Source organism: Protobothrops mucrosquamatus, unplaced genomic scaffold, assembly GCF_001527695.2.
Source record: "Protobothrops mucrosquamatus isolate PMUCROS unplaced genomic scaffold, P.Mucros_1.0 scaffold2485, whole genome shotgun sequence".
NCBI lineage: Eukaryota > Metazoa > Chordata > Lepidosauria > Squamata > Viperidae > Protobothrops > Protobothrops mucrosquamatus.
In genome coordinates this window covers 142385-155427 of record NW_015388553.1, presented here as the reverse complement: position 1 = coordinate 155427, position 13043 = coordinate 142385, and the positions used below count along the sequence as shown (strand labels likewise).

Here is a 13043-nt window from a genome sequence, read left to right as displayed (position 1 = left end):
TTCCTTCCTTCCTTCCTTCCTTCCTTCCTTCCTTCCTTCCTTCCATCTCCATCCCTTCCACTTCAATCTCTTTCTCCTTCCTTCCTTCCTTTCCCCTTCAATCTCCTTCCTTCTCCATCTCCTTTCTTTCCCCTTCAATCTTCCTTCCTTCCTTCCCCTTCCCTCCCTCCCAACATTTTTGAGCAAGGAAGAGTAAGCTTTTCCAGCGAGCATTGCTATATTGTTTTTGTGATTAATCACTATGCTTTAATTATGTTCAATTTGTAACAATGAAAATACATCCTGCATATCAGATATTTACATTACGATTCATAACAGTAGCAAAATTACAGTTATGAAGTAGCAACGAAAATAATTTTATGGTTGGGGGTCACCACAACATGAGGAACTGTATTAAAGGGTCGTGGCATTAGGAAGGTTGAGAACCACTGATGTAGATGATACAATACGAGAATATTGAATATGAATCAAAGGAAGCCTAGGGCTGAATTCTCACTCAGCCATGCCATTCTACAGAATGAATCAGCCATGTATCTTCAGCCTCACTGATCTCGCAAAATTGTTATGAATGTGAGCAGCATGGCTTGAGCTATCTGCAAAAAAGTTGACAATAAATGTGAAAAAGAAATAAGAAAAATAAGAAGCGATATTGTTAGTGACTGACTTTAGAGTGCTGAGAAATTCCCATCCAGATTCTTCAGGACAGATCCTGTTGTGGCTCCTGTGGCCTTTTTCTCACACGTCCTTCTCTTGACACCCATTATAGGCTGGAAAACTGGAGCCACATCTTGTACTGGACCAGCTGCGCTGCAACGGAGTCCTTGAGGGAATTCGCATCTGCCGCCAGGGATTCCCTAATCGTATTATCTTTCAGGAATTCCGCCAAAGGTACAGCATTTCGGTGATGGATCCTCAGCAAAAGGGGACATATGCAGGAAGACAGTTCAAAACAGTTCTCAGTCATTTAGGATTTGATCTTCAGCCTTAATGCTCTTTGAATTTGGAGATGTTACTTATGACTTGCAGTTGATAGTCAGGCCTGAGTAGCTCATATTTTGCTGTGTGCCAGAGTGAAATATTAAAATGTTGGATTTAGCCAGAAAGATTGCTGTCTCTCAGCCCACTGATGGTAGGCTGTTGTGGCTGTTAAAATGGAAGACAAACCCCTCAACTGAGTTTGTGTGGGGAAAAAATAAAATAAAAATCAAAGGAATAGACATAAATTGTATGCAGTGTGGCTAAATGTCACTAAATGTTTAACTCCTTGGTTTCCCCATATTCCTCAACAGATATGAGATCCTGACACCAAATGCCATTCCCAAAGGCTTCATGGATGGAAAACAGGCCTGTGAGCGTATGGTACGTGGGAGGTTTTAGCAATCTGGGCTAAACTAGTTCATTCCCAGAGTGGTTTGAGTAAGTCCCTCATCCTCATCTGTTCTGCTTTTTTGTCATTCCAGATCAAGGCTTTGGAGCTGGACCCTAATCTCTACCGCATTGGCCAGAGTAAGATCTTCTTCCGGGCTGGTGTTTTGGCTCACCTGGAAGAGGAACGAGATCTGAAGATTACTGATATAATCGTGTCTTTCCAGGCAGCGGCCAGGGGATACCTAGCGCGCAAGTGAGCACTGAGCGGGGTTGAATTATGACGTGGATCTAAAAGCATGGACAGAAGGATCTAAAATAGACTTCCCTATGTTGATGGCGTCCAACCTCCTGAACTTTCAGATTATAACTTCTCCCTGCCTTGTTATTTGATTATCTTTTAAATATGAGACTGAACTAGGAGTATCATAGGCATGAAGCTGGGGGAGGGGAGGGGTGAAGCTCTAACCATTGGCAATGCCTATTAAGCTGTTATCTTTGAAGTTTGAATGATTGTAAACTGCCTAGAGTTACCTCTGGTGAGATGGGTGGCATATAAGTTTAATAAATAAATAAGTCTGGTAGCAGCTGAAAACCCACAGTTTCCTGATGCCCTGAAGAAGACATGATACAACTGTCCCCTAAAAGATAAAATCCTCTTTTGTAATAGTCCATAACTGATAACTTAACAGATATAGTTACAGGTAGCCCTTGACTTCACAACTGGTCTCCTAGCAACTGTTTGAAGTTACAACAGACCTCCCTGGGTGTATTTACAACCTGATTCCAAGTTCTGATGGCCACACCTCCATGGTCATATGACTCCTGTCAGGTGCTCAGCAACCAGCCCACATTTATCGCTATTTGCAGCATTCTATGGTCACTTGACCATGTTTTACGACGTTTTTGCAGATAACCAGCATTTACTTCTGGTTTTCAGTAAAATTGGCCCATACCAAAGCATTGGTTTACTTAACGGCCATGGGGCTCACTTAACAACCACTGTAAAAAGGTCATAAATAGAATCGTTCGTGTAGGTGACCCAATTTACACCCTTCACAACTTATGACTCTGATGGGCAGGCTCCAGTACAGTCAAGCATCACGCATAGTAGATTTAATTCTCCCCATAACCCATCCCCATTGGCTTTCCTCTCCCCTTTTCTTTTTAAAAATCTTCAGCCTGTATAAGATATAAATTACATGGACTTTTTCTTTTGGTATAGGAGAGAGGCAAGGAAAGTTGTAGTAGGAATAGGCACATTTAGTTTCCTAAACATGGCTGTCGATGTGGTAATCATGAGACTCATGGATGGTCTTCTTTTCCCCCCATCTCCTAGAGCTTTCATGAAAAAGCAGCAGCAGATGAGCGCCCTCAAAGTTATGCAACGCAATTGTGCAGCCTACCTCAAACTGCGCCATTGGCAGTGGTGGCGTCTGTTTACCAAGGTGGGTCAAAATGTTTAGACCTGGAAAAAGCCATCCGTTATTAGATAGGAGATCTTAACCATTGCACGATCGGGTAGTGAAAAGTGGGAAAGCAGACAGGAACGGCTGGATTTCTAAAAAGCATCTTGAGTGGCTTCAAAACAATGGCTGGAGGGAGGGAAGGAGGGAGGGAGGGAGGGATGGGAAGTTGTGCTAGCTATTTCACTTCTACTAAATTAAAGCAGATTGAACATCTCACAGATTTATAGAGCCACAAGTCATTCCTCCCAAATATAAGGTTCTTGGGATAGGACTATTTTCTCCTTTCACGGATTGCATAGAAAGGAACATTTTTAGTACGGTAACTATGCTAGACTGGGAAGTTAGAAGAAAAATCTCAGAAGGAGGCAGTGGAAATCCAGCTTGCAAGTGTAGGGGAAAGCCAGTAAAATATTTGGAAAAGCCATGGTGTAAAAGCACAGTTTTGCACAGTTCCCTACCCCTCTGCCACCTCCCTTCTGGTCATGAAATTTAGTCAGAAGGGAAATAAGCTTGGGTAGCTTACAAGACTGAAATTTTGCACAACTTCTCTCAGTCTTGTTTCCTCAACACTTGTGGTTGTTTTTCTTCCAGGTGAAGCCCCTGTTACAGGTGACACGCCAGGATGAGGTGATGCAAGCGAAGGCACTAGAACTACAGAAAGTCCAAGAGAAGCACACAAAAACCCAACTGGACCTTAAGGAACTAGAAAACAAATACCAACAGGTAAATAGGAATAATTGAGAACCAGCCATCCTTCCCTTCAGCACACGGTTGTGGTCTTCCTACAGCTGGAGCTTTTATCCATTCCTTTGTCACTTTTCTTCCTGATCTATGGTATTGTTCTTCTTATGGCCTCCTCTCTTTCTTTCATTCAGATTGCTGAGCTGTTCTAAGTTTCTTTTGGTTTGCCAGGAAACTTCTCACTAGATTCTAGTAGCATTCTGCATTGAACCTCTGCTCCATTCTGCTAATTACCTTAATTATCCCTGATCTTGATTGTTCACTTCCCTTTTTCTGAATCAGCCCTCATCATTGGAGAGTTATGTTCCATTTTCTCAGCCTAGCTCTGTCCCAGTGCCTGTATTCCAAAGACTCTCTTTCCAGTGTCTTCCGTAAGGGGTCTCTAGGATGGTAGCAGAACCCTAGCTTGATTTTCCATGCAGCATTTCTAATTTACAGGTAATAATAATAAAGTTGGAAGGGACCTTGGAGGTCATCTAGTCCAACCCCCTGCTGAGGCAGGAAACCCTATACCATTTCAGACAAATGGCTGTCCAGTCTCTTCTTAAAAACTTCCAGTGTTGGAGCATTCACCGCTTCTGGAGGCAGGTTGTTCCACTGGTTAATTGTTCTAACTGTCAGGAAATTTCTTCTTAGTTCTAGGTTGCTTCTCTCTTTGGTTAGTTTCCATCCATTGCTTCTTGTCCTGCCCTCAAGTGCTTTGGAGAATAGCTTGACTCCCTGTTCTTTGTGGCAGCCCCTGAGATATTGGAACACTGCTATCATGTCCCCCCTTGTCCTTCTCTTCATTAGACTAGACATACCCAATTCCAGCAACTGTTCCTTATATGATTTAGCCTCCAGTCCCCTAATCAATCATAAGTCAAGGTAGTCCTTGACTTATGTCCATAATGGAGCCTGCCTATCATGTTGTGAGTCATAACAGTGGTAAAATGGTAACCTTATTTTACAATCTTTTTTGTGAAGGTTGTTAATTGAACCTGTGGTTCCGTACAGGTATGGCTTCACCCAAAACTGGAAGTAAGTACTGGTTTTGGCAAACTGTTGTAAAACATGATCACCTGGCTGTAAATGTGGCTGTGATTCGAGCACCTGAAGTTTGGTCACATGTGGGAGGCAACCATTGGAACTTTGAATCCAGATCTTAAGTAGCCCCAAGGTGGGTCTTCACTACTTCAAATGGTTGCTAAATAACCAGTCATAAGTTGAGGATAACCTGTAAAAGAACCACAGGAAGTGAGGGAGAGGAAGACCTTCACCCAAGATGCTTAAATCACAGGGCAGCTCCATCCATTGTGGTGCTCTGAAGCAGAGTGCTCATGAACCTCACGTTCGGTTCTCTTGATCCTACTTTTGTGGCAGCTTTCCGAGGAGAAGGCCATCCTGGCTGAGCAGCTGCAGGCTGAGACGGAGCTGTTTGCTGAAGCCGAAGAGATGCGGGCCCGGCTGGCAGCTCGGAAGCAAGAACTGGAGGACATCCTACATGAGTTGGAGTCACGGGTGGAAGAGGAGGAGGAACGATGTCAGCAGCTACAGGGGGACAAGAAGAAGATGCAACAGCATGTTCAGGTATGGAAACCCTCTTGGCTAAAAAGAGGTGCAGTCATAGAAGTCGCTAGTCCTGCCTGATTTTGTAAGGTTGATTCAGAGGTCAGTCTTCCAGTGGCAGAACACTCAGCACATACAACCATAATCTTATTTAGATCATTCATTACATAGCACAGGGATTTTTTTTTCATGCTGGCATTGGACATCTGAAACTTTTTTTCTCGAAAGTTTTGTTTGGTTCAGGCCCTTTCTGAGAAGGTGACAAAAAGTATTTGTTTAGATAAGCTTTGTAGAATATAAATGACATTTTCTTCCAAAGCACATGGTGAAGTTCATATATTCGCAAGCAATGTGAGGTTAGATAGAAAAACTGTTTCATAGTTATCCACTGAATTTAGGACTAAGCAAGATTTTGAACCAGATCTTGTCCTGTACTCTAATCCAGCATTCCCCAGCCTCATACTTTCCAAATGTATGTCATACTAAACTCCCAACAGTCCTCAGCTAATATGGCCAATAACTATGTTGGCCAGAGGATTTTAAAAATGTTAGTCTTAACACATTTGGAGGTCACCTATGGAGAAAAGGCGGTAACGCAACATGATTTTAGCTCTCCAATGGAATAAATACCATCATGAGTTTAGAAAGTTCTACTAAGCTTGCTGTTTATCTAGAAAACCCAGTACTTGATTCAGAAGTGTCGCCATACCTTTGACCCATTGGGTATTTCACGGTTCTTTAGGACCTTGAAGAGCAACTGGAGGAAGAAGAGGCTGCTAGACAAAAGCTGCAACTGGAGAAAGTCAGCACAGAAGCCAAGCTGAAAAAGATGGAAGAAGATCTGCTGGTGCTCGAAGACCAAAACTCAAAGTTGCATAAAGTGAGTGAGGGCATTCCATTTTTGCCATGAAGGGAAATAAATATGTGCTGGAGTGTGCTTTCTGTTATGTGGGCTCTCCTCATAAATATGGGGTCTATCTTTGGTCATCCAAACTGATGGGTGCTAGAAAAGGAAGGCAATTTACACCCCATTGGTATTGTTTGTTTGTTTGTTTATTTCCATTTTATTTTGCTTCTGCTTTTTCTCCTTGAAGAAGCCCAGAGCAGTTTACAAGAGAAGGTGGAAAAAATCTTAAAGAAAACTGAAAGAGTATATACATACATTCAAAAAAAAATCATAAGTAAGAAAAACAAAACAATGACGAAATTAACCGCAGTCTGGTCCTAGAGTAATTTTTAACCTCTAAATTCCTAAACCAGGGGTCTTCAAACTTGGCCCTTTTATGACTTGTGGACTCCAACTCCCAGAATTTCTCAGCCAAGCATGGTGGCTGAGGAATTCTGGGAATTGAAGTCCACAAGTCATAAAAGGCCAAGTTTGAAGACTCCTGGCCTAAACCATAAAAGAAGCTCTCCTTTGGTTGAGCTCAGCTCCTGGACACATCTGTGTCATTTGCCATGAGCACCTTTTGGGATTTTTTTTTTTAAACTTCCCAAGCTGGCCTTTATCCTTTGAATTTCTTAATGGTTTGTCATTCCAAGTGCTACGGTAACAAGGAGTATCCCTATTTAACTTTCCTAGATCAGAAAGAGTTGGTTAGTTACTGCTACCTAGCTGGGAATTTGAACAAACGTGATTATTTTCAATTGATTTATGAGAGAAGATCATCTCATGAATATCTCTTTGGGAGAAGGTTCCATAACTGGAGTACTGTCACGACAAGCTCCTAGTCCAGGCCATTGCGCTATGAACCAGACTATTGGTGGGACCATAGACATGGTTTCCCAGCTGATCTGAAACCGGGAGTGGGATTATATTGGAGGAAGCAATCTTTAAGGTGCCTGAACTTAAACCATTACTGCTAGTGCAGCATGGTATGCCCCTGGAGACAACAAATTCCTTAACTCTTGTGCACCTTCAAACATGATAGACTACAATTCTCATAAGTGCTAGAGATAATAGCCAGTGGGTAAATCTTTTGTACAGTTATTGAAAGCCCGGCAAGGGAGATGAAAGCTGCATTCAAGAAACTGTAGACCAATAAAGAACCTGGACATTGACCAATAAGATGCATGGTGGGGTACCCAGATTTTGTTTTCCAGCTGCCCAACCTCATATATTCTCTTCCCTTTCCGGCTATTGCCTCCACTAGGAGAGGAAGCTGGTGGAGGAACGCCTATCGGAGTTCTCTTCTCATATGGCAGAAGAGGAAGAGAAAGTGAAGAGCCTGACCAAACTGCGCAATAAATACGAAGCTGTCATCGCCGATATGGAAGGTATGCCAGAGAACAGAGCAGTCTGCAGTGATCAGCTACCCAGATTATATTTAGTATGGATCTTTGGACTGGGCAAAGTAGACATAGCCCATTCCTCATCGCTTAACACCTAAGCCATTATCTCATGACTTGCATGTAAAATACTCCTAGACTAGAGCCTCTATGGTAGGAAGATAGAGAAGAGGATTCTAGAGTGGCCATTTCCCATAGACATTGAGCAATTCTGGGCCCAGGCATCTAATATTCCTAGGCATGTGATTGTGCACCAAAATGCAGTGGGGTCCTTTCTCTTGCCTGGTTTTTCCCATTTCTCTTTCTTCTCATCCTTCCAGATCAGCTGAAGAAGGAAGAAAAAGGCCGCCAGGAGCTGGAGAAGCTGAAACGGAAGCTGGACGGGGAGGCAGGCGACCTGCAGGAACAGCTGGTAGAACTGCAACAGCAGCTGGAAGAGCTCCGCCAAGCACTGGCAAAGAAAGAGGCTGAGCTGCAGGCAGCTTTGGCCAGGTAAGCATGTTCCTTCTTTCTCCTGGAGGAAAAGACACACAGTGAAGCAACCCAGAGGTTCCCTACAACAGTTTCCCAACCTTAATCATTTTAAGATGGGTGGACTTCAACTCCCAGAATTCCCCAGCCAGTTTTGCTGGAAGTTGAAGTCCACACATCTTAAAATGTCCAAGGTTGGGAAACACTACTCCACAAGGACCTCTTTTTTTCCATTCGAAATGTGTGACATGCTGATAACAATTTAATGTGCTTTGTGTAGCTTTTGTTGAGATGAGATCAATGCAGGGCTTTGTTCAAGCTACGCTATGAATATCCAGGAGGCACATTGAGAAGGCACATCTCAAGCCTAAGGACCAAAACAGATGGCAGCAACATTCAAGTCATTTGGAATATACGTGAATGGCTTTTGAAGAAACAATTTGCAAGGGGGATGGAGTGGAGAAAGGGAAGAAAGGGAAACCCCATCCAGATTTCCCTCTATAGCTGTATACTTCCAAAAGAGAAACTCATTCAGGCAATTGTATTGAATATACTAAGAATGTTTTTTTCTGTGCTGCCAGAAGTGACTGTACGATATGTGAGTTCTCAGAGTAACCATCAACAAAACTTTGTTGATAGCAATAATATAGTATATTACTATATATAATATACAACCTGGTATTACAGAACATAGGGTGTGTTTATGGCAGTTAATTATATAACTTGCCTTAATTTTATTTTTATAGCAGTGGGTACTAATCTGAGGAGGAACAAGTGGTAGCTGTTATAAATTATTATTATTAGATTTTTATGCTCCCTTTTTTATATGTGCCTCAAGGTGATGAACATACCTAATATTCTTCCCTCCCATTTTCCCCGCTACAACAACCCTGTGTAGTGGGCTGGGCTGAGAAAGAGAGTACCTGGCCCAAATCACCCAGCCGGCTCTCCTGATCACCTCCTCTCTCTCTCTCTAGTGGGACTAGAATTCTCAGTCTCCTGATTTCTAGGGCAGCACCTTAACCATTACACCAAACTGACTCTTCCATTCCTTCTTCTCCATGCAATTCTGATCTAGTTCAAAGATTCTTGTATCTTTAATTCACTTTTTTAAAAGCCAGTTGTGCAACAATTAATTATATACTATAAAAGGCAACTCATCTGCTTTTTATTTAATCAATTCTGGCCACTGGCCAATGTATCGGTTTGGGAATCTTGCTGCATTCTCCTTATTGGTAGTTCCTGGAGTTCTGGGCCAATGCAGAAGGGAACAGCATGATATCAAGATTATGAGAGTGAATTAATTAAACCAAGAGTCTGAAGAAGATTTCCATATAGGAAATTGGGGGAGAGGAGAAAACTAGAAAAATGCCAAGATGAACCTTGTCTCAGATGTATATCTAAAACAGTGTTTTTTTAAACTTGGCAACTTTAAGACCTGTGGATTTCAACTTCCAGCATGCCAGCTAGGGAATTCTAAGAGCTGAAGTCCACACATCTTAAAAGTTGCCAAGTTTGAAAAACATTGATCTAAGCAATTGTGAGAGATTGTGGGGAGGTGGAACATGTGCCAAATGGGAAATTAGTAATAAACCATTAAAAAGCAGAAGAGGAGTTTATTGATAGTTTATCTTATGGCAACTTGGCAAGAAACCCAGTAAATAATATTTGAAGTCATTCAAGGAACCTATGCCTCAATAAATTCTTTATAAACTGTATATTCTTTATAAAGTCTTTTGAAGTTTCCAAGATTCTATATTCATACCAGGACTACCATTAAAGATACATGAAATCTCTGTAGGTCTTGCTTTCCTTGATCTTGCAAGCTATGTGGTGCTTGATAGTTACAATATCTTTTTTCTCTTTCTTCCCAGCTGTGGTAGGCTTTCTTCTTATCCTCTACAAAGCCCACAGGGGCTCAGATAGAGGGTCCAATACTTCTTACTTTTGATGTTCCTTTGTCTGATATGGAAATTGTGAAAAAAGAAAAGCGACTTATAGTTATTTTTACCAAACTGTATAGGCATTTCACATAAACAATCACAGAACCTGTTGACAGAATAAACAAGATTTCTGTAGATAATTTTCACATAGGTTAGAGGGAGGATTTAATGTTGCCAAAGATTGGAATTCTCTGGAGCAGTATTTTTCAACGTTGGCAACCTTTAAGTTGTGTGAACTTCAACTCCCAGAGTTCCCCACCCAGCCACGTGGCTGGGGAATTCTGGGAGTTGAAGTGCACATGTTCTAAAGTTGTCAGGATGAGAAACACTGCTCTGGAGCAAAAAAGATGAAAGCTATTGATTATCAGAGATATCGAAAATTATAAAATGTATTGCCTGAACTCTTGGACTAAACACTTATAAGAGGCCTACTCTCCAATCCTTATGTGATGTCATGGTTTCTCCCTGAGAATCTTGGGAACTTCTGGTGATTTGACTATAAAAGGTGTCTTTGGGCTCTGCTCTCCTTCTCCCTGGATCCTTGCTGCAACTAGTCCCTACTTCCCAAGCCCTTTGGTCCCCTTGACGTGTTCTTTTTACTCACCATGCAGAGTGGAGGACGAATCATCCCAGAAGAACACTGTGCTCAAGTCCCTGCGTGAGCTCCAAGCACAAATATCAGAACTGCAGGAGGACCTGGAGTCGGAGAAGATGGCCCGGGCCAAAGCTGAGAAACAACGGCGCGACCTGGGGGAAGAGCTGGAAGCTCTAAAGACAGAACTGGAGGACACCCTGGATTCCACAGCCACACAGCAAGAGCTACGGTAAAAGATGGGCATGGCCAGAGGTTGCTGCATTTCGGGTGAGACATCTGGGTGCAGAACACAGCCTCGTTCCTCACCAATAAGTCCACAATTGCCATGGAAGCGGGTTGTCTCCCCTTAATAATCTATCCGTTCTCTTCCTCTCTCAGGTCAAAACGGGAGCTGGAGGTGACAGAGCTGAAGAAGACCATTGAGGTTGAAATCAAGGCACATGAAGCACAGGTGGTAGACATGCGCCAGCGCCACACCAGTGCTCTGGAGGAGCTGTCAGAGCAGCTGGAGCAGTCACGACGGGTATGTAGCCGGATGTGGAGCCTGCTAGGTGTGCTAGAATGAAGTGAGAAAGGGAGATCTAAGGACCTGATGGGTTCAGCTGTGGTAGTTCTGACAGCGCCGAACTACCTACTCTATTTACTGCCTAAATGTAGAGCTCTAGTCATTTTGTACAGGTAGTCCTCTATTTACGGTCACAATTGAACCCCAAATTTATGTTGCTAAGCAAGACAGTTGTTAAGTTTTGCATTTTGTAAACTTTCTTGCCACAGTTGTTAAGTGAATCACTGCAGCTGTTAAGTTAGTAACACACAGTTAAGTGAACCTGGCTTCCCGATTGACTTTGCTTGTCAGATGGTTGCAAAAATGATCACATGATCCCAGGACAGTGCAACCATCATAAATACGTGCCAGTTGTCAAGCATTCGAATTTTGATCACGTGGCCATGGGGATGCTGCAACGGTGTGAAAAATGGTTGTAAGTCACTTTTTTCAGTGCTGTTATAACCCTGTGTGGTCACTAGACAAATGGTTGCGAGTTGAGACTGCCTACCTGTAAAGTGTGGAAATGCAGCTTGAGACTTAGTCAGTGTGGAAAGTCAAGCCCAGAATGGGGTTTACTCCAAGAAATATAAATGGTGCTAGTGCCAGAGAGCAGGAGAGGAGGGAAATGTCTCACAGTTTACTTCTGTTATCTCCTTAGTTCAAAACTACCCTGGAGAAGGCAAAGCAAGCCTTGGAAGGGGAAAATGCAGAGATGCAGAAGGAACTGAAGATCCTGCAAGGAGCCAGACTGGAATCTGAGCAGCGGCGCAAGAAGCTGGAGAGCCAAGTCCAGGACCTGCAGCTCCGGGCACCTGAGAGTGAAAGAGTCAAGTCTGAGCTTACCGACAGGCTGGTGAAGCTGCAGGTGTGTAAGCCCACACATGAGTCTGCATTAAAAAAAAAAGAACTGAATGTTGAATGGCTGTGTTCTGCTTCAAAGTACTTGTATCCACAAAGCACTTCCTAGATCAGCGGTTCTCAACCTGTGGGTCGTGACCCTTTTGGGGGGGTCGAATGACGCTTTCACAGGGGTCGCCTAAGACCATCGGAAAAAACATATTTCCGATGGTCTTAGGAACTGAGACACCGATGCTCTATCCGGCCGCCGCCACCACCCTCCTCCTCCGCCGGCTCCTCCGCCTCCAGGGCACCCTTCTCCGACAGCGCCTGCTCCTGCCGCCGCAGCGCCATCGCGTGCGCCCCCGACGCCGCCCCGGGCCGGCTCAGCTGCATGGGCGGCCAGGCCGGGTCTGGGCCACTGCTGGCGCTGCCGCTGGGCTGCTCCGCCACTGCCGCCACTGCTGGCTGAGCTGAGCTGCGGCGCCGAGCCGGTCCCCACGCCTCCTGGTTGCCCGCCCGCGCTCCGCCCCCAGCCGCCCTCCGCACTGCGCCGGAGCCTCCCCCGCGCCGCCCGGCCCACTCTCCGTAAGGAGAGTGGAAGGGAGGCGAATTTGGGGTAGAGCAGAAAACGGGGGGAAGGCCGGGCCCCACGCGCACCAGCTACCCTCCCAGCGCCCGCTGCTGCCCCACTAGCCTTATCTTGGCCACTGCCCGTTCGGTGCGGCGGCAGGCAGGCCCAGGTGCTCCTGGGCGGCCCTCCCAACCCTGGCCCTCCCACCCCTGGCCCTCTTTTACTTACATTTAGTAGTTGCTCAGTAGGGAGGGTTGGAAAATTCCAGAAAGCTCGCCTTAGCTGCAGACAACTTGCAGCAACGTTTGCCGACTGGGACTTTTGGCGGGCTCAGCATGGCAGAGACAGCCTGGACAATTCCTATTGGCTTTTGAAAGCCAATAGAATTAGACTCTATTCAAGAGAGTCTATTCTATTGGCGTTCGAAAGCCAATAGAATCTATTGGATTTTGAACGCCAATAGAATAGACTCTCTTCAAGAGAGTCTATTCTATTGGCTTTCAAAAGCCAATAGAATAAGAAGGGAGTAGCACAGCTCATGAAAAAGGGGGAAAAAACCAAAAAAAAAATGCCGGACTGCGTTTCATAAGGATTCTATGAGGAAAAACTCCAGGACTTTGGCGACCCCTGTGAAATGGTCGTTCGACCCCAAAAGGGGTCGCGA

General features: G+C 44.3%; 1 protein-coding gene across 5 annotated transcripts in view; it reads left to right on the top strand.

Annotated features, from left to right (window-relative positions):
* LOC107295783 (myosin-10-like) overlaps positions 1 to 13043 on the top strand; it is a 53473-nt gene that overhangs the window by 24255 nt on the left and 16175 nt on the right. For all 5 annotated transcript variants that reach the window (XM_015825110.1, XM_015825109.1, XM_029285912.1 and 2 more), the window contains 12 exons: positions 767 to 888; positions 1290 to 1359; positions 1461 to 1621; positions 2705 to 2813; positions 3426 to 3557; positions 4938 to 5144; positions 5866 to 6003; positions 7277 to 7400; positions 7733 to 7904; positions 10438 to 10650; positions 10800 to 10944; positions 11627 to 11833. In XM_015825110.1, the coding sequence (XP_015680596.1) occupies positions 767 to 888; positions 1290 to 1359; positions 1461 to 1621; positions 2705 to 2813; positions 3426 to 3557; positions 4938 to 5144; positions 5866 to 6003; positions 7277 to 7400; positions 7733 to 7904; positions 10438 to 10650; positions 10800 to 10944; positions 11627 to 11833 (1800 nt within the window). The remainder of the gene's footprint in view (positions 1 to 766; positions 889 to 1289; positions 1360 to 1460; positions 1622 to 2704; positions 2814 to 3425; positions 3558 to 4937; positions 5145 to 5865; positions 6004 to 7276; positions 7401 to 7732; positions 7905 to 10437; positions 10651 to 10799; positions 10945 to 11626; positions 11834 to 13043) is intronic.